Source organism: Physeter macrocephalus, chromosome 2 (genome assembly GCF_002837175.3).
Source record: "Physeter macrocephalus isolate SW-GA chromosome 2, ASM283717v5, whole genome shotgun sequence".
NCBI lineage: Eukaryota > Metazoa > Chordata > Mammalia > Artiodactyla > Physeteridae > Physeter > Physeter macrocephalus.
In genome coordinates, this window is record NC_041215.1 from 113,268,318 (window position 1) to 113,290,265 (window position 21,948).

The 21,948-nt window shown below is 36.4% G+C and overlaps 1 protein-coding gene across 1 annotated transcript in view; it reads left to right on the top strand.

The window, feature by feature from the left end:
* CPS1 (carbamoyl-phosphate synthase 1) overlaps positions 1 to 21,948 on the top strand; it is a 149,747-nt gene that overhangs the window by 41,318 nt on the left and 86,481 nt on the right. The window contains exons 6-16 of the mRNA XM_024124648.1: positions 2,969 to 3,061; positions 5,411 to 5,500; positions 7,444 to 7,572; positions 8,124 to 8,230; positions 9,338 to 9,476; positions 10,107 to 10,184; positions 11,931 to 12,029; positions 13,693 to 13,788; positions 16,708 to 16,897; positions 18,132 to 18,289; positions 19,936 to 20,064. Of these exons, the coding sequence (XP_023980416.1) occupies positions 2,969 to 3,061; positions 5,411 to 5,500; positions 7,444 to 7,572; positions 8,124 to 8,230; positions 9,338 to 9,476; positions 10,107 to 10,184; positions 11,931 to 12,029; positions 13,693 to 13,788; positions 16,708 to 16,897; positions 18,132 to 18,289; positions 19,936 to 20,064 (1,308 nt within the window). The remainder of the gene's footprint in view (positions 1 to 2,968; positions 3,062 to 5,410; positions 5,501 to 7,443; positions 7,573 to 8,123; positions 8,231 to 9,337; positions 9,477 to 10,106; positions 10,185 to 11,930; positions 12,030 to 13,692; positions 13,789 to 16,707; positions 16,898 to 18,131; positions 18,290 to 19,935; positions 20,065 to 21,948) is intronic.

Sequence of the window (21,948 nt, forward strand, 5' to 3'; positions counted from 1 at the left end):
TGACAAAGGAGGCAAGGATATACAATGGAGAAAAGACAGTCACTTCAATAAGTGGTGCTGGGAAAACTGGACAGCTACATGTAAAAGAATGAAATTAGAACACTCCCGAACACCATACACAAAAATAAACTCAAAATGGATTAGAGACCTAAATGTAAGACCAGACACCATAAAACTGAAAAACATAGAGGAAAACATAGGAAGAACACTCTGACATAAATCACAACAAGATCTTTTTGGATCCACCTCCTAGAGTAATGGAAAGAAAGACAAAGATAAACAAATGGGACCTAATGAAACATAAAAGCTTTTGCACAGCAAAGGAAACTACAAACAAGATGAAAAGGCAACCCTCAGAATGGGAGAAAATATTTGCAAAGGAATCAATGGACAAAGGATTAATCTCCAAAATATATAAACAGCTCATGCAGCTCAATATTAAAAAAACAAACAACCCAATCCAAAAATGGGCAGAAGACCTAAATAGACATTTCTCCAAAGAAGACATACAGATGTCCAAGAAGCACATGAGAAGCTGCTCAACATCACTATTTATTAGAGAAATGCAAATCAAAACTACAATGAGGTATCACCTCACACCAGTTAGAATGGACATCATCAGAAAATCTACAAACAACAAATGCTGGAGTGGGTGTGGAGAAAGGGCACTGTTTTGCACTTTTGGTGGGAATGTAAATTGATACAGCCACTATGGACAACAGTATGGAGGTTCCTTGATAAACTAAAAATAGAATTACCGTATGACCCAGCAATCCTACTACTGGGCATATACCCAGAGAAAACTATAATTCAAAAAGACACATGCACTCCCATGTTCATTGCAGCACTATTTACAATAGCCAGGACATGGAAGCAACCTAAATGCCCATTGACAGATGAATGGATAAAGGAGATGTGGTACATATATACAATAGAATATTACTCAGCCATTAAAAGGAACAAAATTGGGTCATTTGTAGAGATGTGGATGGATCTAGAGACTGTCATACAGGGGGAAGTAAGTCAGAAAGAGCAAAAGAAATATTGTATGTTAACGCATATGTGTGGAACGTAGAAAAATGGTACAGATGAACAGGTTTGCAGGGCAGAAATTGAGACACAGATGTAGAGAACAAACGTATGGACACCAAGGGGGGAAGGTGGCAGCGGGGTGGTGGTGGTGTGATGAATTGGGAGATTGGGATTGACATATGTACACTAATATGTATAAAATGGATAACTAATAAGAACCTGCTGTATAAAAAATTAAATAAAATTAAAATAAAAAAATTTTTTTTAAAGATGTGGCACATGTATACAATGGAATATTACTTAACCATAAAAAGAAATGAAATTGAGTTATTTGTAATGAGGTGGTGGACCTGGAGGCTGTCATACAGAGTGAAGTAAGTTAGAAAGAGAAAAACAAATACGTTATGCTAACACATATATATGGAATCTAAAAGAAAAAATGGTCCTAAAAAACCTAGGGGCAGGACAGGAATAAAGACGCAGACGTAGAGAATGGACCTGAGGGCACAGTGAGGGGGAAGGGTAAGCTGGGACGAAGTGAGAGAGTGGCATGGACACATATATACTACCAAATGTAAAATAGCTAGTGGGAAGCAGCCGAATAGCTCAGGGAGATCTGCTTGGTGCTTTGTGACCACCTAGAGGGGTGGGATAGGGAGGGTGGGAGGGAGACGCAAGAGGGAGGGTATATGGGAATATATGTATATGTATAGCTGATTCACTTTGTTATAAACCAGAAACTAACACACTATTGTAAAGCAATTATACTCCAATAAAGATGTTAAAAGCAACAACAACAACAAAACTATGCTGTGGCTTTCAGTTCTGTTAGTCTTAGGTTGAAAAGTAAGGGTGTTTGTCGTTCAGCATGCTTTAAGAAAAAGGGAATGAGAACTGAAAATGGAATTTCAAAATTAGGGATCCATAAATATAGTCAAGGACTTCTTTGATTTGGATTATAAAAGTAAGTAGAGATCACTATGAAACTTAATAATCCAGTATGGAAGTGAAAGGTGATTTTTACTATTTTTCCCAGAGTGTGAGGTAGTACTCTGGTTTTAATAATCACACTCAAATAACCATTTGACCCTCTAACCGCGTTGCTGGTACTCACTCACTCCCAAGTTACTTCTTCTCCTAAGGAATGCGTTTCAAAGGGAAATAAAGGCTTTCCTCTATTTCCTTCAATGCAACAATTTCCTTGGAGAAAAGCAAATCAATGAATTATTTTGACTTGTTCCCTCCCTCAATAAAGTCTTGATTACGAAATATACCATTTTCTAAATAGGTCAAAGTAGACTTACTAACAAATAAGTAAATCTCAAGACAGCTCAGAATAATATAACATTTGCCACGTTCAAGCTAGCAAGGTTAAGTTGTGAAAAGTTTACAGAGGGTTAAGCATAATCTAAAGTTCAAGCCCTTATTAGCATGTCTAAAGCAGTGAACCCTTTCATTGCAACTTCTCAAAGTTTGTGACTTATACAGCATTTCACTTTTTTTTGTTTGTGAATTTTACTCTCTAATGTTTGCATTCTTTTTCAATTTTCAGCTATTTTTAGATTTCTTTTTTTCTTCTCAATCGATTATTTTGTCGATATCACCCACGAAATAGCTTTAGGTCATAAGTACTCTAAATACTCTGATTTGCATCTACTGGAGACTTGAATTCTGTTGCCCTTTGACTTTGCTTACCCCAGTTGACTGTCTCAGCCCTAAAAGAACTAATTGTACCTTCTCATAGTGTTTCCCAAAATGTACCATGCAAACTGCTTCATCTTTCCTAGTTGAGAAGATGAAGATCTCTTGCTGATGGTTATGAGTATGTTATAAAGACATCTAAATAGTGGAGCAGCTGTGTAAGTCCCTGTGAATTTAACCTGTCAGCACCTGCATCATTGCTCCCTGTTAACTGTCTAATTTTTTAATTTGATAGGGTACCATGCTTGGGAAGATTGAATTTGAAGGTCAGTCTGTGGACTTTGTGGATCCAAATAAGCAGAATTTGATTGCTGAGGTTTCAACCAAGGTGAGAAATTTTCCTTCATGTTTTGTAGTTTTATTTTATTCCCTTTAGACCTTCCTCTTTTGTAATATCAAAATTTCTTATAGGTAGAGGTCATCTTCCAGAAGCATCAGAGTTGAGGGAAAAAAGTGTCTCATAGCAGTTAAAATTGATATATCACAAAATCAGAGCATTTAAAGTTATAACTTTTACTTACAGAGTGATCTTCATGGCCTGATTTAGAGGCTGTTTACTGTTATTTTAAATTTTCTTCTCTCCTCTTGTGGTTCCTTAGCTCAAGACTTTAACAATGTCAAATAAAAGGGCTGTTCAACTGAATATCAGGAGTCAGAGTGAATGGTCTGCCAGAGTCAGGAACACTTTATAGAAATCAGACCCAGTACAGTAATCAGAATCTGGGGTCATTTTGTGCAGGGAAAAGTATTCCTGAGCACACTGAAGATTTAGTGTATTATAGCTCAGTTCAAAGAGTAGTATTCAGGATGATGACTGTATCACCCCAAAGTAAGATATGTTTATTGTATATTTACAGGAAGGTATAGAATACATCTTAGAAAGATGTGTTGATTTTGATTGAATATCTGTTAATGTAGTTGTGAGTCTCTTGGGCTGCAGCCTCTGTCCTTGGGGACCATAGAGATTGGTGGGGTAGGCAAGCAAGTAGGCACCATGGAGAGAATACTGTGATAAATGCTGTCCTTGGAATGTGCATGAGGTACCATAAAGGCATGCGTGGGGAAACATCCAATGAAATAGGTGGATCAGGGGAGGTTCTACAGAGGAATTAGGCTTGTTCTGAGACATAAGGAGCAATTCGGTAGATGGAGAACTAGGAGAACTTCATTTCAGGCAGAGGAAATGGCATGTGTTGAAAGGCACAGAGGTATGAGACGATATGGTGTCTTTGAAGAGTTATGTGTAGTTTGGTGTGGCTGACCTAAGGGTTCACACATATAGGTTCTCACATTTGGCCAAAGATGAGTGGAGATGGACGGGGCTAGAGCTAGATGGTTTAGTATCGTTGGCTAAATGAATCAACCAACTTGGAGACAACTGGGAACCCATTCGGCATCATTTTGGAGCAAAGTAAACTGGATAAAAGAAAGCAGATAAAAGCAGATAACTAGAAAGTTATTCCAACTTATTAGGACAAAATTCGTGAAAGCCTAGCCTGGGCAGTAACAGCAGGAAAAGAGACAGCAGGGTGGCTTAGACAAATAGAAAGAGGTTTTAACATACTTTCCTATGAAGTGATTTTGTTTGAGACACAGCATGATAGAGGGCTATTTTTATAGAATTTTAGAGTTTAGAACTACCTTGGGGATCTAGTCTAGATTTTCCAAATGTCAGAAGTATTGGCCTGGAGAAGGTCACCTTAAAAAATTCTGTGGTCAAATAAGGTTGAAAAATACTGCATAATATATTCCTCTCTTGGAGATGCCTAGCAAATTCATATATCCCAGTTTCTGTGAGGTCTTGCTTACTTCTGTCATTCTGTACAGAGAGTATATGGTGTGTTTGTGTAGACACCAGATTGCAAATTTCATCTAGAACCTTTAACAAACTTTGAAATCATTCTAAATTCAGAATGTGCTAGCTGACTCTCGAAGCTGGGACCAGTGTGGGCACCCAGCCCTCTAGGCTTTCTCTCTATATATATGGTATTTCTTCTTTTATGACTTTGGGGAACTACTTCTTGGGTAAATGCCTGTGAAAATGGATCTGACTCCAAGCAGTGCTTAAAACATAGGTAATGATTATTATATGCTCTGGGATCCTTTTATGAAGTCTACCATTTAAACGCAAATGATTGCACAGTAACCTAAAGGGACCAGGGGTCTACACTAGCTTAGCAAGTCCTCTGACTCAGACTGATTTTATCCATTAGCTCCACTGCATAAGCCTAATGCACAACAGCTCTACCTCATCCAAACTTTATTGCAAGTTGAGGATCAAGTGGTATTTAAAGCATGATATATCTATTACTACATCTGTTTAGTGCTGAATCAGGCAATAATACTTGGAAATTCCATTGCTACTGGTTGTTAATGAGGCAAAACATGGGAAAGATATTTGTTAATTATGGAAGCAACCACTTTCTTAGGGATAACTGTTATTACTATAATCCACATTTTATACAAAACAGCAAGGTATTTTGTTCTCATGAAGAAGATAGAGTCTGTGGCATTTGCTGTGCCTTTCTTACAAATTGATTGTTAACTGCCAGCCACTCCCTAGTAGTTAGCAGTCAATCTGTTACCAAGTGCAGAGCATCCTGAGATGTGTTTATGATATTGCTGTGTTGCTCATAGCTGGACCTTCTCTCTTACTCTCTGGTTTTTAAAATGGCAGGATGTCAAGGTGTATGGCAAAGGAAATCCCACGAAAGTGGTAGCTGTAGACTGTGGGATAAAAAACAATGTAATCCGCTTACTAGTAAAGGTAAGTAATTTGTTCCATCTCAAGGATGGGGGTTTCTAATATTGATCATTAGTGTTAATCTGATTTCCTCTATCTGTTTCAGAGAAAGCTTGTGTATTCTGTCAGAATGTCAGGGGATATACTCTCTTCTTGTTGCCTTTGATCTATTAGATAACATATTTATTCCTGTTAAAATTAGAGATGTAGATTTCTGTTAAAAAAAAAACAAAACCTCAAAGGCCACAAAAACACAGAAGGAAATGAAGACTGTTCTTTTCACTTACTGATGGACATTCTGAGACATGACACACTCAGTTTCTTGGGGTTTAGAGATAACCAAAAAGGTAGTCAGTAGGAGAACTCCACCTTTGGGTTACATTTATTATGTACCACATGTTTGTAGGGATTATGCCCTGGTATAGTACAAACTTGCACAATGCTTTATATCAACTCTTAGAGAACCAATTGAAATTAGACCTTAAAAATACTTGAGGAGGGGGCTTCCCTGGTGGCGCGGTGGTTGCGCGTCCGCCTGCCGATGCGGGGGAACCGGGTTCGCGCCCCGGTCTGGGAGGATCCCACATGCCGGGGAGCGGCTGGGCCCGTGGGCCATGGCCGCTGGGCCTGCGCGTCCGGAGCCTGTGCTCCGCAACGGGAGAGGCCACAGCAGAGGGAGGCCCGCATACCACAAAAAAAAAAAAAAAAAAAAAAAAAATACTTGAGGTGAACGTAACCATTATTACAATGCTTTCCTAAACATTGTTTTGTTGGGATTTCTCCTTCTCCTCTTTCTCTCTCTGTCTCCCTCTGTCTCTTTGTCTTTCTATTTCTCTTATACACATGCACCCCAACCCTAGATATATTTGCATAACACCAAATTAGCATGGGTAAAGGAGAATTCTTCAATTCACTTCTTTTGTTATAGAATATCAGCAACATCCAAATCATGATTTTGAATGCTGATCAATTTTATTAACAAAAATGTGTATGGACCTTTAAATAGTAGATGCTGTGGTTGGCCTAGCTATATCTCCCTCTCATTTTATCATTTTAAGGCATTTTCTTCATCATCTAATTGCAAGTGTCTGCATCTTATTGCCTGAGGGCTCTCTTTGGTTGGTTGAAGGCTGCTGGCAGGCAGGAAATGACATAGAATTAATGATCCCTGGAGCAGCCCCAATCAATGACAGAGTATAAATTCCCCAGCTCCTTTGCCACATTGCTAAGCTCTCTTTAGGTGAAATATGCTACACTGGCTCTCAGAATTCCCCAGTGGGCTGAAGCTCCTTTTCTTCATTGTGGTAACTGCCCGATAATGCACACTTTATTAAGGTCTTTCCCCATGTTGCTTTCTATTGGTATTTCCTGGAAACCCCTCCAAAGAAACTTCTTTCTCTCAAATTCTTATATCAGGAAATGCTTCTAGGGAAATAATCCAAGACATCTTCCCATCCACTTTTGTATAGAAAAGTTCTAATTTTTCTATCAGTATATAGGTATTATAGATAATATGAAAAAACCCTAGGAAAGAAGTCACTAAAATTTGGTCAGACAAAAAATACAGAATTGAAAAAGGTGAGAGGTGGACCAAATTAAATTTTGGAGAAAGGGATTTATCTTCTTTTTTGCAACTCCCTCTCCCAGAGCTAGGGAAGATAAACTGTATTTCTGTGTGCCCAGTCATGAAGCCTTTAGGTCTACAGCCTCCTGAAGTGTGGGAAAATGCATTATCTATTTTTTCAGAATCAAAATGTAAATAGTGTTTTTTTTCTCCACTTTCTATCCTAGGGTCCATTTACATCACACAAAATATGAGTCAACAAAGAGTTTTTTGCTCAGCATTATTTATTTGAATCGTGGACTCTGTTTCCCTTCCCTTTCGGGTGTAATTAGCCAAGAGAAGGTTTACCACTTTGGCAAAGAAAAATATTATTAAATTGACCATTCTTGTGTTTCTTTTCCAGCGAGGAGCAGAAGTGCATGTAGTGCCCTGGAATCATGATTTCACCAAGATGGAGTATGATGGGCTTTTAATTGCCGGAGGACCTGGGAACCCAGCTCTTGCACAACCACTAATTCAGAATGTCAAAAAGGTGCAGTGAACCTGGGATAGTCTGTGTCTGTGTGTGAAGTGGAGAGAGTCTGCTCTGCACGGCCGAAAAAGCTGTGATATGTTTTATTTATACAAGTAATTGTTTAGTATTCCTGTTTGTGACCTCTGAGGCAATGTCAGCACCGATAGTATATAGGGGGAACCAACGAGGAGAGAGTTCCACAGGAAGAAGAACAAAGAACTTTAGACAAAGTGACTGGGATTGTGTCCTTGAGTGCAGAGAGCTGGAGTCCAGTCTCCAAATGTGTTGTCTGTACAATTGGAAAATGACAACTTGGGACCTATAAGACCTTCAAGTTTCCAGAGAAATATTAAATTAGATTTAGTTTAGTCTGGATGTTAAGTACATTCTATTGAACTTTAGTGCTGCAAATTGTCAATCCTGTCCTTATTTATCGTCTAACTTTTTATTCAATTACTATTCTCTTTACCTTGTAAATTAAGAAAAAAAGAATGCTTCATTTTATTCCTTCAGAGATTGCATTTTTTGGAATCGTTCTTCTGGGGTAATAAAATTTTTCCCTGATTTAGATCTTGGAGAGTGATCGCAAGGAGCCATTGTTTGGAATCAGTACAGGGAATTTAATAACAGGATTGGCGGCTGGCGCCCAATCCTACAAAATGTCTATGGCCAACAGGTAAGGCAGTTATGCTTCTGTTTGCATGTCAAACTGGCTCTGAAATACTGTTAGTAACTAAACCGAAAAGACTTAGAGAACTTACGTGCCATTTTCTTCAGAATAAATCGATAAGCACACTATTATATGGTTCACAGTTGTCTGACTACCTGATACCACTTTTATTGCGTTTTTGAAAGGCAGCCTTCTCTAACAATAACTTTGCCGTAGTTTAAAGTTATTTTCCTTTCCTTGGCATACATTGAAGTTATAATACTCAATCAAATAATATTCCAAGGGAAATTGTTCTGATTTTAAGCTTCATTTCAGAGTACTGATATCATTGTAAAACTCTAGTGTGACTTAACAACCGAGAAATCTTCAGCTCCTCTTGGTTTTACTTCCTTACCCCAAATGATGTTAATTTATTCAACGTGGAACTTTCCCTCACAGTCCACCCTCCACATAAAGTATAGTTCAAATTGATTCAGGACTGAGTAGTTATCTCTTTATTATCCCCCAGGAACTCGGCTTTGGCTTTAAAATTACTGTAGCTCCCTTAAAATAAGTGGCTTATATTTGTCTCTGTTAAGCTAGTGAGCAAATCTTAGCTTTTTGTTATGAGTGCAAGTCCCCTTTTCTAAAACTGATTACAGAAGTTTAATAGACCTGATAACACACACAACACAACAACATTTAACACACAACAAAGCTTCCTGAATTGATTTTTTTCCTAAAATTATTGGGATTAACAATTTGTGACTTTTCTCATGGAGTAATTTTCACTAAGCAATTGAAACTTTTGAATTTTTTTTTGGGGGGGGAGTGTATGCGAGCCTCTCACTGTTGTGGCTTCTCCCGTTGCGGAGCACAGGCTCCGGACGCACAGGCTTAGTGGCCATGGCTCACGGGCCCAGCCGCTCCGCGGCATGTGGGATCTTCCCGGACCGGGGCACGAACCCGTGTCCCCTGCATCAGCAGGAGGATTCTCAACCACTGCGCCACCAGGGAAGCCCGAAACGTTTGAATTTTAATAGGCTTTTCTTGTTCACTATTTTACAACTAATGTATTTATAGTCTTTTCTTCACTTTTCCTTTTCCATATTCTTTTTCTCCTTTTCTCTCCAGAGGGCAGAATCAGCCTGTTTTGAATATCACAAACAGACAAGCTTTCATTACTGCTCAGAATCATGGCTATGCCCTGGACAGCACCCTTCCTGCTGGTTGGAAACCACTTTTTGTGAATGTCAATGATCAAACAAATGAGGTAAGTGCTCTCAGTAAACCTGTTGAGTGAGTGATGAGAAGTGCAGGACTTTTAATACTCTGTTTTACAATTATCTTTCCCTTGTTTATGTGGGCTTTTCTGGGGTGTGTATGTGGAAGAATTCTTGTTACAGATTATTTCCCACAGCCCTCTGCTTTTTAAAAAGTCATTTCTCTGTCTTATTCTCTTATCGGTTGACTCATTAAGATCCACAATTTGAGTGGTTAATCAATGGCTGTCTTACACATTCATTGCTAATGGGTGATTGGTGGAGGTCTGAACCTAGTCTACGTGGGTCTCTGGGACTCACTTAGCTCTGAAGTAGCCTTTGAGAAGACCCTTGGAGAAGTAATTTAGGAATTGGAGAAGAGAAGAGGATTTGAGTTTATCCTGAACAGAGCCTAGAGGGGCCTCAAAGGCTATAGACCAAATCAGTTATTTTTAATAAGGGAATGACACCAGTTGAATCTTTATTGGCCTATTTTTATTAGTACTGTTTGTTTTTAAAATGTTCTCAAACTTTTAACTTAGTTTTTAAAGTTTGGACCTTATTGTCCACTGAATCATACCTAGTCTTGGTTGACATTCTTTGTTACGGAAGGAATTTCTTCCCATTTCTTTTTCCTTTAGGGGATTATGCATGAGAGCAAACCCTTCTTTGGTGTGCAGTTCCACCCAGAAGTCAGCCCAGGGCCAACAGACACTGAGGTATGTCAGAAAGATGAGGCCTATTATATATTAAAATTTTTTAAATCAGAAATATATTTATGTGAAAAATTGAGAAACCAAAATAATCACCTGGTGGTCTTAGTACAGAACATTCTTAAAAAGAGTGCTTTGATAATGCCCATATTGTAAGAAAATTTCCCCATGAATATCATGGAGGAAATTTCTATCTTTTTAAACAGTTAAAGTGGGAAAGCGCTTAAGAAACTGATGCAATGTGATTTTTATTTAAATGATTATGATTCTAATATATTTAGTTCTGAAATTTACAATTGTGGTACTATGCAAACGAATTCCCTCTTGCTCTCTCATTCTCATAACTGAAATGAAATTTTAATCCCCCATCTGTGACTTCACAGAAATCCCTATGGCAACTGGTTGCGTAGCCACGAAGGGAGAATAAACAGCAGCAGGAGCCGGAAGAAGGTCAGGGGTGTCAGGGAGGGTATACATGCACATACATATGAGTCACATGGCTTAAGAAAAGAACCATAAAGAATGCTTAGAGGAGTTTTGTTTTTAATTGAAATATTTTTACTTTTTTGTGTAAGCTTCTGGTTCAATGTTCAAGAACATCTTTCCAAACAAGAGCTTGCGGTGATACTCAGAAAAGTCTGGGAAGTCTGAAGTGACTCTTCCTCTCCTATACCCTAGGGCCTCCAGTAGTAATGCTGACAATTCTTCCTTGTCAGCAGATGCTCTCAGAAAAGGCACCTAGGTAAAACAAAGAGGAGAATAAAAATTTTCCCATTGTACACTCTACTTCCTCATCCCTGAGTTGCCTTTTCAGATATTTGTATTTTGTTCTTGTTTTAATATTATTAGGAAAGAATGGTTCTTAATAGCCAAAGTCACTACAACATTACCTACCCATGATGACACTCAAAAATAAAATGTAGTTTCATATATCTATTGCCTAATTCATGTTAATAGTTTTTTAACTTAAAATTTAAATTATTTGCATATAGTAGGACTTCAGATTAGGAACACTGAAATTAAGATATGTGATGTCCAGTATCACTTAGTTATTTCTTTCTCCTGTCCTGCCAAATAGTTGCAAAATAAATATCTTTGTTGAAATTTGTCACGTCTAGTGCAACAGTGGAAGTAAGTCAATGATAAAGTTTAAGAATAACCTTAGAGATATTTTTATACATAATACAATCTTTAGAGATATTTTTGACCTGATAGAAAATTTAAATATCCAGTTATTTCTAAATTTAGGGTGCATAAGTAATATAACTTCATTTTTTTTTGCAAAGTTAGAATTTTATTTAGAAGAAGAAAATGATTCATAATTAAGGGGCTGAAAATGACATTCTCAGAAGGCATTATTTGAAATGTTCATTCTCTGCTGAAAACTTTTTTTTTTACATCTTTACTAGATTATAATTGCTTTACAATGTTGTATTAGTTTCTGCTGTACAACAAAGTGAATCATCTATATGTATACCTATATTGAAAACTTTCTTTTAATAGGATTTGACATGAGCAGGTAGAAGTGTTTACTTGATCTAATTCTTATAGTAGTAAATATTTAGTTTTGCCAGCTTTGGCAAAACAAAAACAAAAACAAAAAACAAAAAACAAATACTGCATAGCAATACTTATCCTAAAAAGTTATTTGTTGCTTATCTGAAGTTCATCTTGAACTGGGTATACTGTATTTTATCTGAGAATTTTGTGAGTTTTGAAACTTCTAACTAGTTGGCTATATTTTTTTTCTAGTACCTGTTTGATTCCTTTTTCTCACTGATAAAGAAGGAGAAAGGTACCACAATTACATCAGTTCTACCGAAGCCGGCCCTAGTAGCTTCTCGAGTTGAGGTCAGTATATGTGGGCTTCCTTTTGGTTTATGTATTTTGGATTTTCTCTATTGTGTGATGACTTCTTTTTTAAGTGAATGTTGTAAACCTTTTTGATGTCTATGAAAAATGATTGGTAATATTGCAATCACCCATCATTTTAGCATCTGATTATTTGGTCTGTTCTAGATGATTCATTGGATGTTCATTGGAATCTTCATGTTTTGATTTAAAAACCATATCTTTTAAAGTTCACTTCTTCTAGAACATTTGTAATGAAAATAATTTAATAGAGAATAAGGTTTAATTTAGTTTCAAATTTGATATATTTTCCATTACTCAATAAACCATAGCCCTATTTATGCTTGAGATACAGTTCAGACTACAGAATCATTATAGATGATAGAAATTTTTGTTTCAATGAAAAACCCAAATGAACTTTTGGACAACCCAATACCTCTGAAGAGCAGATAGATAAGGATTAATATAGTGTAAGACTCGACTCCTTATTTGTTTGAATATGTATTTAATATGGAAAGGTTTCTATACATTTCCTTCATAGTTAAGGCACACACACACCCACACAATTATTACATAAAATTTAGAAGGGTGTATGTATATTTTTAAGTATATACGTACATATATATATAATCCTCTTTTTATGAACAAAAAGAATTGATTTATATGTCTACAGGTAATGATAAATTGAGTTAGATGGTTTGTTTTAAAGATTTGTGTGACAGCCTTTTTTCCTGAGATGGAGAGATGGGAGGTAATCCAGCCACTCAATGTGGAATCAAACTGTGGATTCTTGGTAGCTAAAGAAGCCACCCCATCATACAGTGTATTTCTCAAAATATCAACTCATGTTTTCCAGATGCTTTTTTTTTTTAAATGGTGAGGGAAAAGTGTAATTTGGGATTCTACATTGCATTGCACATAGTAGGCACTCCATAAATACAAAACAAGTTTCCCAAGTCCTTGTCTCTTTCAGTGACCTAGAACATCTTTCTCCTCTGAAGGGCTTGGCAGTTGTGGTTAAAAAATAAGCAGAATTATTATTTGCTTGAAATCATATATACAATTTGTATGAATTTCAGTATGCTGCCAAAACATGATCTTTTCATTACTGTATTTTCTGTAAATATTTCTGGACTGAACTGCAAAGTAAAGGCAAAATGTAAATATGAAGGTGTCCCTGTGTCCCCTTGCCTCCTGTGTTTTCTCTTTGTTTGTTAGAAAGGACTTATTTGTATTTATGCCTATTCTTTGTCCAGTAGAAACCCATGGAATAGTAATACATTTAGTCAATTAAATTTTAAGGAGATTTTTATCTAAAAATTATATATAAATTATATTTATTATATATACACATATAGATATAATTTCCATATATATTTATGTAGTTATTTTTAGATATTTATATAGGTTTAATTAAAATGTAGACCTCTTCCAAAAAGTTTTTACTTAAGTGAAAAAAACCATGATCTTTGGAAATTCCTTTTTGAAATTAGAGATGTTTAAATTGTTGGTCTTTTTACTCATATATTATGTATATTTCAAAACATTGTACTTTAAATCACCACATAAACACAGGCAATATAGTTTATCTTTCCCATACTTAACAATGACTAATTTGCCCATCTTAATAATAAAAGCAATGCTATCTTCTTATTGCTTACAGGTTTCCAAAGTCCTTATCCTAGGATCCGGAGGTCTGTCCATTGGTCAGGCAGGTGAATTTGATTACTCGGGATCGCAAGCTGTAAAAGCCATGAAGGTGAGAGACTCTGCTCTTTGCTGGAATTAATATACACTCCCTTTAATGAGTCTAATTAGTATTTTATAATTTAGATTTATGACACTACCTCTTTTCAAAGTCACTATAATTAATTTCCTTCCACATCTTATATGAAAGGAAGTTTGATCACAGACAAGATTTTTAACTTAAATGTGCACACCTGCAAATTAAGAAGGTTGGATTGATCTCCAGAATTATCTATGTTATCACCTATTTATATTGAAAACATAAATCTACACTTATAGATGTTACTCAATGAGGCAGTGAGCTTTTAAAACATATTTGTCTTTTGTGTGAAAGAGGGAATTTGGGTATCCTTGGTGCTCTAAAGTACTTCAAATGTTCTACAGGATGCTTCAGGCATCTCTTTGGTTGAAAGGGGGAAGATCCAGCTGGAGGAACAAAGGCAACAATGCCTTTTGTTCAAGCTTTAGGAGTTACTGCAGGTCACCTAATTCCCCCATCTGTGACTTGGACTGGATGACCTACCAGGAAGGTATGGCTGGATTTTCAATTGGAATAGAGGGTTTGATACCTAAGTTGGGAAGAATATCCTCCCTGTTTCTTCAGAGTCTCTCAAAATCTCCCCAACCTTTATCATAGTAAAATAAACCTTTAGAAAACTGACACTGTAAGTGTAAGATATTTCTATTGAAGAGCTAACTTGGCTTCTCTTTGGTGTCCTTATTTTCCAGGATAGTCCCCATTTTGGTGCTAATCAAGCCATCCAAAGTCAATGTGAGCTCTCTGTGACCTTGCCACAGGCTTTGTGGTGTCAAGCCACTCTTACCAAGAGACCTGGCTAGGAGAGAGCAACATAGGGAAGGAAGCAGGAGACTAGGACAACCAACAAGAAAAACAGTTGGCCAAAATTTTCCTTTTTCTCTTTGCTTTATTCAGTATTCTATATACAGAGATTTTCACCTGACAGATGTCTGTTGAAAACAAACACAACCCCCCAATTACCTTACTCTTCTTCCCATTTGTTTTTATTTTTAATACTCTTCTCCATACACACATGGATGTTCACCCCATGCACACATGTTTTTTGTGTACATTTTCAAAGTGTGCTTTATTTCATTGTATTAAGATTCAATTTATCTTTAGATAGATAATTAGTGGGTATCCAATGGTTCAGATTGGTTAGAACACAGTCTAAGTGTGTTAAGGATTTAGAACACATTGAAGTAGCATGCAATTTTTTATCCTGTTTGGTAGTTTTATAAAGAATTAATATTTTCATAGGTTGTATTTTTTATATGCATTACATCCAGAAGGTGAAGTTATTGATTTGAACTGAAGAATAGGAATTATTAGATATAGTATTGTGATTAAGAGGTTAATGAAGATGAATTTATGAACTAAGTATTTTTAAAAACTTAGATTATGCATAAATTATAGCTTAGAAAAAAATGATGTAACATTTATTAAAATAGTTTGAATAGACACTCATCACATGAATTTATGGGACCTTTTCCTATGTAATTTGATTTATAAAAATAGCTATATTCATTGTGTAGCACATGCAGGAAAATATTTAACAAATATACCTATCCATTGGTACTTTTCTCTAGTAGTGAGACGTTCTATAACTTCTGTTTATGATGTGCTCTCCATTTGGACTCAATTATTTAAATTCTAACCCATATTTTAAATGCATTTGCTTATCTATATGTATCTATTCAATATTTTGTTAACAATACTCTTTAAAATAGTTCCTTACAATCTTAGAGAGGACTCATATTGAGGAAAGGGCATAGAACTTGAGTCATAAGACTTGGATTAGAGCCCTAATTTTGTCATTTATCAGCTGTATGATCTTTAGCAGGTCACTTAACCTTATTGAATCTCAGTTTCTTCATCTGTAAGGTGAAAATTTCTTTTATAGTCTTGCTATAAAAATCAAGTAAATTAACAAAAAAGTACACTACAAGTTTTAAGGCACTATTTGAATTTAAAGTAGTATGAAATATATTTAATTTGTCATTTGGATCCACTGCACCCCCAAGGATGATTTCTATACTTTCATATGAATATTTTGTTGACTTTTTAGAAGACTTCAAAATTGACATGCTAATAGGTAAAAAAACAAGAACCATCTGGCCGGATTTCATAATAATTATTTTACGAAATGTCGCCCTCATCCTGGTCTATAAAGCTATTATCCTTAGTAGCCTACATGAAGAATGATTTTAGGGGTCTCTCCAGATGTCAGGAATGAGATAGGGCTATGAATATCTTCACACACACACACACACACATTTTTATTTTTTATTTTTTGCCATACGGTCATTTTCCTTTTATATAATATGTATAAACAGTTTATAATGCTCTTTGTCAAAGCACTACAGCAGGCACGAAAATCTAAAGAAAATGGAGACCAGCAGAGGGCTCTCAGTGCTTCCAGCTAGAAGGGAGCACATTATCTTGCATTTAAAATGTATGCTCAATGCTGTTCTTCAGTAAACGTTAGAAAAGGAAGCAGCTTTGATGCTGCCTTTTTTCCATTTTATGTTTTACTCATTCAAAAAAATTTGGAATATTTTATTCTTTTAAGGTCGACTGAGCTGTAAAATTGAGTAGTATTTGTGGACCTCCAGTCAAATTCTATAGAAAACATCTTCAGCTTTCCTTGATACCTACAGTGACAAGGAATTCAGGGTGATCCTCATGAGGTAGCCAGCTCTTCTTGGATAGTTTTATTTTCAAGCAGTTTTCTTCCTTCCTTTTACCAAATGTTTGTCATCCTTTAACTTCCATTCACACTGGTCCCATTACTGATCTCTAGAGCCCCTAGAATAACCTAAAAGTTTTGTTACCTGATAATACCCTTCATTTGAATATGATTTTTCTCTTTAGACCATATATTAAGATTCTAGATCTTTTTGTTTCTTTCAGGAAGAAAATGTCAAAACTGTCCTGATGAACCCAAACATTGCATCGGTGCAAACCAATGAAGTGGGCTTAAAGCAAGCAGATACTGTCTACTTCCTCCCCATCACCCCTCAGTTTGTCACAGAGGTTATCAAGGCAGAACGGCCAGATGGATTAATTCTAGGCATGGGTGGCCAGACAGCTCTGAACTGTGGTGAGTTCTTTTAAAATTGCAGAGTTTTGGTTTACACACTTATATATAATATTTTTTGGTTTGAATTTATTTAGCAGTTGTGCTCTGTGTGTTCATGAAAGTTTTCCGCTGTGTGAGGAAGCTTAGTAAACAGCCACCTGAAAATGTCACATGATGAACATTACCAGTTTATTTCACAGAACAGCTGGGGGACAAAAAGAAACGTTTTGCTTTAATGCTTCAGGGTGACTGAGTAGGTTTTTTGAGTCCCCCTCCTCCATCCCAGGATACTGCTTTTCTCTGTTACCAGTGAAACTCTGAGAACTATTATGAGTGAAAAAGGAGAATTCACATTGATTAAGTGCTCTGTGCTCTTATGTATCAGCCCTGTGGCATTTGACTTTCACATATATTTTCATGTTTACATAGATCAATCTCTCTACCATCCCTGCATGTATCTGCTGAGTCCAATGCTCTGTCCTATTTAAAATATTTCAAACCTTTAGAATTAGATCAGGAATGAGAATCTCATTGGCTAGTTTGGGTAAGCAGTTGGTGATATAATTTGTATGTCAACTATAAAAAACAGCCAAAGTTAGATGTTAAGTTAGTGGGAACACAAACGATTTTGTTAATTTTTAACCTAGATAGATACCCACATCACTGAGATTATTTACATAAGAGAAGCTCATTATAGGAATAGACCTTCCTTAGAAGGAAATGAAATATACTAAAATCTTAAGGCTCACTGTAATCTCATGACTTTTATTAATGAGAATAATAAAAATCATTTGGAGAATGTGATAATATACATAATAGTAGCACCAGCAAAATGTTTTGCTAAAATGTCTTCAGAATTTTTCTTTCAAAAATTTTTTTACTCTAAGTGCAATTCTGTTGTGGACTCTGGTAGCTTTTTGGAGTTAAGATTTTTTTTTTTTTTTAAAGTTGTATTCAGGGGCTTCCCTGGTGGCGCAGCGGTTGAGAGTCCACCTGCCGATGCGGGGGACACGGGTTCGTGCCCCGGTCCGGGAAGATCCCACATGCCGCGGAGCGGCTGGGCCCGTGAGCCGTGGCCGCTGAGCCTGCGCGTCCGGAGCCTGTGCTCTGCAACGGGAGAGGCCACAGCAGTGAGAGGCCCGCGTACCGCAAAAAAAAAAAAAAAAAAAAAAAAAAAAAGTTGTATTCAGATATCTGTTATAGAAAACATAAGAGTTTGATATGTTAAAAACTGATTTTTTTTTTTTTTCTGTAGGAGTGGAACTATTTAAGAGAGGTGTGCTCAAGGAATATGGCGTGAAAGTCCTGGGAACCTCAGTTGAATCCATTATGGCCACAGAAGATAGACAGCTGTTCTCAGACAAACTAAATGAGATTAATGAAAAGATTGCTCCAAGCTTTGCAGTGGAATCGGTAAGAAATCTTTGTTCTGGAGAAACAGGACCATTATGTGTCTTGCGTTGTAGAGAGAATGATTTGTCATGCCTAAAAATAATAAAGTATTATATTTGTATATGTTATCTTCCAGAAATGTGTTATTACTTCAGAGACACTGTGTATTAATTGTGGCATTCAATGCTAAAACATTAGGGACAGGTATTAATAGTTTATTTTTATGAAAAGAGAAGCATAAGCTCAAAGATGATGTGGTTTATCAGTGGTTGAAGTGACCTGAGTATCAAATCTCCTGAATCAAAACAAAGAACCATATCAACTTGCAATGCCAAAGTAATTTTTACCTTCTTCCTAGGATCAGTCACACATTTTGTAAGTGTGAATGTCCTGCAAATGGGAAATGGTTGAATTTAAATTTTTTTTTAGGGACTTCCTTGGTGGTCCAGTGGTTGTCTCTGTGTTTCCACTGCAGGGGGCACAGATTTGATCCGTGGTTGGGGAAATAAGATCCTGCATGCCGTGCAGCATGGCCAAAAAATAAACAAACAAAATTTTTTTTTGTTAGAATGGAATAAACATTTTACAATAAGATTATCTAGAAAAAAAAAGCCATTGGAGCTAATCAGTAATATTTATGACTGAGAAACCTGTGGCTTAGATGGTTAAAGAGGACAGATTGTTTTGCATTTCTCTTAATCATTTTCCATCGTATCCTGTGCCTATTGATGGGCTATTACCAGGTGCCAGGAAAAGATCAGCTTCCTGTGCATCTCTTTTTGTCCCTGACTTTATTCCTGATTTCAGTCAGTGAAATGGGGGTACTGGAGACAGTTTCTGATGCAACTTCCTCAGTGTAGAAATAGGCAAATCCTCTGGGATAAGGCAAGTACTGCTGGGACAACTAAAAATGGGCTATGTATGTTTTCAGAAAAGCATGCTGTCAAGTATAGAGCATGTTGCAAAGCTGTCAATCAGGAACAATCCCAGGGTAGCTCTGCTGAACATGTGGAAAGCTCCTGCCATATATTTATTCTTTCATTGCCAGATTTAATTATGTCCTTGCTTCCTTAGGATGAGAAACAGGCATATGGGAAAGGTGTAATTACATTCCCATTGGTAGTGTAATAATATTCCATGACAGAAAAATATAGCCAACATATGCTGTATTCTGTAAGTTAAAAAAAAAAAAAATCCCAAGCTTCTGAGACTACTCTCTGACTGAACTTGAAAAATGAAAAATCTCTTTCTATATAATATTCCTAATGGCTTATTGCAGTAATATCACATTAGATTCTGTAGTAGAAAACCTTGTTTTGTTAAGAGATGAAGACTTTTAAACTGAACTTAAAAATTCAATATAGCTCCCATTCTCAAATTAATGGCAACTATCTCACCTCTGGCCATTGTTTTATTTTTTATATTGCAAAATAAAATTTACCCCAAAGGTGTTAAAAAAGAGCCTTCACTGTATATTAAAAAATTCTAAAATTTAACTTAAAATTTGTAAAATAACACTTGTTTTTCAGAAGGAGATGAGGGAATAATAGAACATTTCCATAGTTATTTTTTCCAAATAAACTGATTTACCTGAATTACCAGACTCTCTTGGTTGGTCTTTTCTACTGTCAGCTTTTAAAACTTTGAGTCCTTGTTCTTGTTGACAGATTGAGGATGCACTGAAGGCGGCAGACACCATTGGCTACCCGGTGATGATCCGTTCTGCCTACGCCCTGGGCGGGTTAGGCTCAGGCCTCTGTCCTAATAGGGAGACCTTACTGGACCTCAGCACAAAGGTATGTATTTTCACAGACCAAATTCTGACCAGCCAAGAAAACTCCCTGATATCATCTTTCAATTTGAGAAAGTTATGTAGATAAGAAATAACCTTTTCTCTGTTTATAAATCACCGCCACATCTCTAAATTGTTGTCCAAGAGATGACACTTTTGAAAGTGAAATACAGTGCAATTATTTACACTGGAACATAGCATTAACCCAAAGTCCGTCTTTACTATACTGTCTATTGATTTCATTGATAGGCAGTCAATCCAGTTCCATCTCCCTCTGCTACAAAATCTGCTCCCAAACTCCCATCATGCTAAAATATATTTTAGTGGTTTAAAAAAAACACCAATATAATGTCCCATTTTGCCATTATCTTTTGAAACAATAAGACATGGATGACATCCGGTAAAGGAAATAAAACACATTGAGTAGTTTAGCTTTACCTCAAATTCAGGTGTTTAACATATATGCAATATAAACCTCTTAGTACTATGAATGAGTGATTACTTTGCCAACTGCCACACACATATATAAGCAAAAGTGAAATCTGAGTGCTTACCATTTACATAAAAATCACTTTATTTCTGAATACTCCTTTTCATAAGTATTAAAGGGAAGAGCTTGAAAATTAAGATAAGCTCCAAAAAATAAATTACAGATTAACACAGAAATCATGCTTCATGAAATCAGCGAATTTTGCCCACACTCTACTCCCACAGAATAGAGCAGTGCCTTGCGATATCGGGGCTCAGTAAGTGCTTGTTGAATGAATGAATATGTGTGTGGGCAAAGAGGCTCATGTAACTTTCCATGTAGCAGTTATGGATGTGAAGCTGACAGAATTATTGTGACGGCTATTTTTAGGGGTGCTGAGTAAATATCAAGCAGAGTTTATACCTTTATCAATATTTACTTTTTAGAGTTAAAAAGAATGAGCCCTTGAATTGTTGATGTAAGATTTTGAGAACAAACAAATAAAATTAAATGTATTTTAATAACTGCAATGACAAATGTACATGTCTACAAATTGGATTGAGTTTTTCTAAAGTTGCCAAAAAAACCCCCCAAAAGGGAAACATATCTAATATAAATGTTCCTTGTTTCCATCTGGACTTCTGAATCATGTATTTAAAGAAAAGACATGTTTATGGAGGTATACATTTTTTTCCTCTAGCATATTAGATGTTCCCAAAGTTTTTACTTTTTTTAATTTTTTAACATCTTTATTGGAGTGTAATTGCTTCACAATGGTGTGTTAGCTTTCTGCTTTATAACAAACTGAATCAGCTATACATATACATATATCCCCATATCTCCTCCCTCTTGCATCTCCCTAACAGCCTCCCTATCCCACCCCTCTAGGTGGTCACAAACCACCTAGCTGATCTCCCTGTGCTATGTGGCTGCTTCCCACTAGCTATCTATTTTATATTGGTAGTATATATAAGTCCATGCCACTCTCTCACTTTGTCCCAGCTTACCCTTACCCCTCCCTGTGTCCTCAAGGCTATTCTCTATGTCTGCATCTTTATTCCTGTCCTGCACCTAGGTTTTTCAGAAACTTTTTTTTTTTTTAGATTCCATATATATGTGTTAGCATACGGTATTTGTTTTTCTCTTTCTGACTTATTTCACTCTGTATGACGGATTCTATGTCCATCCACCTCACTACAAATAACTCAGTTTTGTTCCTTTTTATGGCTGAGTAATATTCCATTGTATATATGTGCCACATCTTCTTTATCCATTCATCTGTTGATGGACACTTAGGTTGGTTCCATGTCCTGGCTATTGTAAATAGAGCTGCAATGAACATTGTGGTACATGACTCTTTTTGAATTATGGTTTTCTCAGGGTATATGCCCAGTAGTGGGATTTCTGGGTCGTATGGTA